At 32.5% G+C, this 6,000-nt stretch overlaps 1 protein-coding gene across 1 annotated transcript; it reads right to left on the minus strand.

Annotated features, from left to right (window-relative positions):
- Positions 1 to 2,306: 2,306 nt before the first annotated feature.
- On the minus strand, positions 2,307 to 2,943 carry LOC102606911 (glutaredoxin-C9). The gene has a single exon (XM_006467658.4). It carries the CDS (start codon positions 2,859 to 2,861, stop codon positions 2,433 to 2,435), a length of 429 nt encoding a protein of 142 aa, XP_006467721.1. The 5' UTR covers positions 2,862 to 2,943; the 3' UTR covers positions 2,307 to 2,432.
- Positions 2,944 to 6,000: the final 3,057 nt, after the last annotated feature.

Raw genomic sequence — 6,000 nt, forward strand, 5'->3', positions numbered from 1 at the left:
TACAACAAATAAATATACAGTGCATCCACGACCTTGAATTGAGTCAATCCTGTATCAACATCGTTAAACGATGCTAATGGGGTTGGTAATGGCTAATTAATTTTCACAACAATGAAATAAAATAATCCATTAAAATGGCTGAGAATTTGTTACGTAATCAAACATTGGATGGCCAATGATTAATGGAAATGCTCTAAGGCTTACATCATCATCATCATCATCTTGTAATGACAGTTAACCGTTGACTTATTGTTATGGACACAACCACCATTGCTGATCTGTTTGGTCCCCGCAGCCCGCTTGCCTCTAATTTTTGATATTTTGTTTATTTTTTAATTAGGTAGTGCTTATTGAGCAACTGGGAGGATTAGGTGTGTGTTCAGCATCAATCAGGTAATTCAATTAAAACAAAAAATGAATATATATATACTTGCATTGTTCGAAGGATTTGATTTCGGTCAAAAACGTTAGGTGGTGATAGCAAGTGCAAGATAGATGTGTGTGTATGTGCACGTGTGTGTATGTGTGTCTATATATATATATATATATATAGATATATTCAGAGAGAGAAACATAGAAACGTGAAATGGTTTTAATTAATGGGAGGTGGTGATTAATTTTCTCTTTCAATGGTTTAATATCTGTCGTTACCATCTCTTATTACTTCATAAATGGCGATTTTCTTAGCGTACAAGAGAATACGTTAATTTAATATTATAGCGCAAGAAAGATTTCTTCTGCTATGATAATCTATGAAAGGATGAAAATTTTGTTTAATTTCATACACGGATACAATTAATATTATGTGGGATTTCTAAAATGTTATTGTTATTTAGCTATATATACAATAACAAGCCAAAGCGATGACCCTCAAAATTAATTAATTGCTAGCTCTAAATTGATAACATCGACATTAATAATAATCACCAAAATAGATGATAACTATACACGTTTTGGAATTGAAGAAAAAAAGTTAAATGGGATTGGCAACTAATTTGATCTTGTGGTTGACATGCACTGCAATTTCTGATAATATTATTATAAGAGTTATCGATAACAGCATTATAAGTCTCATGCAATAACCCTTCCAGCACTAATGGCCGGCAAATAATTTTACAGAAACCTTTTTGTCCCGCAAATAGATAGAGATATATAATTACCACGTCTACACACAAGTGACAATAACATACACTAATGCGGGTAATGATACTATCCATATGAATAAAGCAATTTTTTTTCCATCAAATTTTTAACAATTATCTGAAAATGTACATTTTAATATTTTTCCCCTCTAGGATCGTTCAAGATCATGCAACGCTAGCTAGGCTAATTTCTTGAACCTTTTAATCTTGCGACATTCTATTTTTACCTAATCCGACACGTTAGCAAACGGTGAAACTTGACTTCGAGCAGAAGTTATCGTCCTTCTCAGGGTAATTAGATTGAAACTCAACTTCGAGGAGATGCTATCCTCCTTCTTAGGATAATAACAATGGAGCTCCACTCTGAAGAGAAGTTATCCATGCGGCATGTTATTGGATATTTTGAACACAACACGAGCTATGTGAGTCACAACTATTTCAGTGCCCTTGTCCATAAGATGAGGTCTTCCAGTTCTTCTATTCTTGCTTTTCAATTGTGAAGGCTTAGAATTTTGTCTTGAACGTCAGAGAGTCCGAGGCTTAGATTTTTGACTTGAGCATCAGAGAGTCTTCGGCAATAACAACCCCGACATCTTCGACTACAGATAAAATTTTCCAACACCTTCCGTTACGGATCAAATTATTTCAAACTCCAATCTCTTGAGCAACGGTTTATCAAAGTATCCCAACCGTACCGAGTAGTTAAGAGCTCGTTCCCGAAATAATCAAGAACTTATTGTCGGGCCAAGCCAAATTTCAGAGTATCAACAAGCCTCACCATGCTGTTTGGTATTTTAGTTGAAGTGTTTGGGTTTGTAATTTCTCTATCTAGCCTTCATTTTCCAAGTGCTGCACACACACACACACACAAAAATAAAAAATCTAAATAAAAAGGCCATCGGTATTCGACGTAGAGGTCGAGGCAACTTAAGCACGGGCTTTTGGTGACCCGAATTACTCAGATCCACTATCTTCAATCACAATCATCTTTGCATACGCGTCCATCAAATTAACCAAATTAATTTGGCACCGAATTAAAAGGCATCATATGAGTTGAGAGGAAATTAAATGTGGCCACATGGTGACCGATGGGAGAAATAGGACTGGATGACAAGCACGTGAATAGCATATATAATGTAAACTTAACAATAACTAAAATTCATATAATTAATTAATACACGAAAACTTGATATTGATCCATAGAAGAATTACATGGTCTACATAACTACATTCATCAAAGACAGAAAGGAAATCGAGATAAAATTAATGGAGGAAGAGGCAGAGGATAGATCATAGCCACAAAGCCCCGGCCTCTTTCAAAATAGGCACCAAATCGCCGGAAATATGTGTAGCCATTACCCGATCCAATCCACCAAACAACTTCCCTCCGACAAAAACGGCCGGAAATTGTATAATCCCACCACCGTTTTCGACATCAATTCTCGACAATTCATCAAGAACAGCAGCTTCATCACCATCGGCCACCTCGAACACCGCAGGGTTCACACCGTGCCCCAGCAGCAACGTTTTCACGACATGGCACATGCAACACCCGGGTCTCCCAAGTACCAACACTGCATTCTCGACCAGCATCTTTTCCACACTTTTTGCAGCGGTATCCGCTTCTTCAGTGACACCACCACCGCGCGCCGATGACGTGTTGCCGGCGGCGACGGCGGGGCCGTGAATATATGTTCTATAGGGAATTGCTTCTTGCATGGAATTGTTTAATTTATGCACAAAGATTGATTTTTCTGAAAGATGTGGGAATGGGTGCTCAGGACCTCGCTCATATTATTGTATATTTATATATATGCGTCATTTACATAAATAAATAAATAAATAAATGGGAATGGAGAAGACTACAACGTCAACGGCAGTTACGCATTCTTGTACGTCAGAGGAACTGTGGGTGACGTGGCTTTACGTCACTCATTGGTAGACGGTTTCTCCCATTTGCTACGTCGCAATGAACACTCAACTCGTGACCTTTGCTCTTTTTTTTTTTTTTTTCCAGTAAATGTAAGCCAAATTTTAAAAAAATGAAAAGGTGAATGGTTTTAGAATAATAGAATCCGTCCAAATTAAAAGTCTTAGATGTAGCCACCTTTATCAAGCGGATTAGAATTCCACATAATGTTAACTTTTTTTTAGTAAAAGTTTAAATGAGTAACTGATAGATAATAAATAACATAATAATAGTAACTATATCTTCCTTATTTATACGTTAACATTAAAAGGTACATAGCACAAAATATTTAACACCTGGATAAAAATCCTAATTCGATTCAAAGATGACTGTAAAAAGAAATAGCAACTCCTAGTGGATTGCCAACAAAAATAATTGACTCATTGATAGGGGTTTCACATTTTATACATAAAAAATCATTTAAAAATGTTCAACTAATAAAAAATAAAATACAATATAATATAAATCAATACTATTAACTTCTAAAAAATCGAATTAATATTAAATGCACCGAGTTAAGGGATTGACATGCCACGCAAGTATTTCTTGTACATTTCTAAATCATCAGTTACTTCAATCGCACAATATCATCCTTTGATGCCCTAAAATTAACAGCCTGGTTTGGGGTCAAAGCCGTTCCAGGACGGTGATAAGCATACACGTCACCAACTAAACAACAACACCCCATGACGTCATTCTCCATCACTTATCGATCAGGCTTCCGTACCACCTCGCTTCATCCGCTCGCCACGTGGCACGATAACATAGTCAAATCCATCTGGTTTTCCAAATTATTCTATGCCTTTCACTTTCAACCACGCGTGCAGCATGTCTTCTCTCTCCTACCCTTTTTTTCCCCTGAGAAGCTTCTCTCTCCTCGCTTCATTCCAGTGAAGTGGGGCCCATTTCATAGTGACATGGACTTTTAAAACAAATTAAGATCGATAGCCTGGATAATTATCTTTTGACTCTACTTCTCACATGTTCTGCACTTGGGTTTTAAGAATATGTTTGAGATTAGGTTGGATAATTATTAAAATATTTGATAAATATTAGTTAGTATAATTTATAAGGTATATTTGTATAATTTTTTATTTGTATAATAAAAAAATTATTATATCTTTAATAATATTATTTAAATTATTATTTAAATTTTATATTCACTATATATTATTAACTTTTGTTTGATAATTATAATTTTTTTTCACAACAGTCGTAACTTAAAAATTACAATATTTCAATTCTAAACAGAACCTAAAACGTGAATGTTTCCACATTGGCTTTGAAGATTGTTTGTCATTACTAATTATACATTTGAGCCTCCAGAACTATGATAGTGTGATTTTTAAATAATTTTATCTAATTATTTATTTAAATTTAAAATTTAAGAAAAAAAATATAAATACAAATTAATTTAAAATTTGTCTATCTTTTATATTTTTAAATAATTTTATTAATCGGTAGAGATTAAAATTACTTTGGCCGGTTAAAATCCCTCTAAAAAAATTGCACATTTTAGAGGTAGTAAAAAAGATTAGGATTTTGTTATGGTACGCGACGCGTTGCGCGTTACACGCTACTAAGACATATGGATATTGGAAGGTGACGTATTATGCGATCACGTGGGTCCGCGGAACATGATGTTAGTATTCGCGGCCATGAGAACATTATGAGTCGCGTGTTCTCACCGTCCATCTGTAACGTTTCCTCAGAGGCCCCACCGGCACTAATGCCGAATAATTCCATGTAATCTTTGTATTATAAACAAATTTTTAGATTGTTTATTTATGAGAATATTTACTGTGCATTGTTCTAAATAAGGAAAAAAAAATTTAGAATCTCAAAATTTGATACCATGATAGCTTAAGTCTCATGGTTTAATAAATGAAAAATCACAGGCTCGAGTTAAATAATTATATCTTCTTTAATAGTTTTTTCTTTAATTGGGATAAAATGTACTAACTTGAGATGACATTAACAATGTAATTGTAATTTTATACCTATTTTTGTGTTTTATTAAATCAACGAGGGCAAATAAACAAAATATTAAGATTTGGATGAAATTGAAATCGATTTTTTTAATAAAAACAAACTCAAGAGGGGCAGCTAGGGGTGGGCATAAACCCACAACCCATGGGTTTACCCAAACCCAAACCAAATTAAATGGTTTGGGTTGGGTAAATCATGAAAATGGGTTAGATGTGGGTTTTATATAGAAAATCATTTCATTATGGGTTGGGTATGGTTTACCCATGGGTTATGGACAAAACCACAACACTCAAAATTTTCAAATGAAATAAATGAAAACAAAATAAATGAACACAAATAAGTGAAAGGCCATCGTTAAATTTTTTGCGGCGTGATCAATTGTCAACAGTTAGAAAATGAAAATAACAGTAAAAATAAATTTAAATTAAATAAATATTGTTGTAAATAACATAAATTTTTTATCTTATTTACAAAAATTACATGAATAGAAACTAAATAAAAAATTAAGTATTAAAACAAGAAATATATGTTGTTTTGATATGAGCAAAAAAATTAATAATAAAATTTTTTCTTGTAATTATTTATTTTGTGAACATTTTCTTATAATAAACATTTTGTAATATTTTAAAATTAAATGTAAAAAGTATAGTAAAATATTTTATTATTTATCTTATAATAAATTTTTATTTGTCATTCAAGTTTTCTTATAATAATTTTTTTATCATTTTACTAATAATTTTCTTATATATTTATTATAAGAAAATTTTCACAAAATAAATAAGTATAAAAAGTTTTTATTATTAATTTTTTTGTTCATATCAAAACATATATTTCTTATTTTTAATGCTTTATTTTTTATTTAGTTTCTATTCATGTGATTTATTTAATTTATAATAAATA

Source organism: Citrus sinensis, chromosome 2 (genome assembly GCF_022201045.2).
Source record: "Citrus sinensis cultivar Valencia sweet orange chromosome 2, DVS_A1.0, whole genome shotgun sequence".
Lineage (NCBI taxonomy): Eukaryota > Viridiplantae > Streptophyta > Magnoliopsida > Sapindales > Rutaceae > Citrus > Citrus sinensis.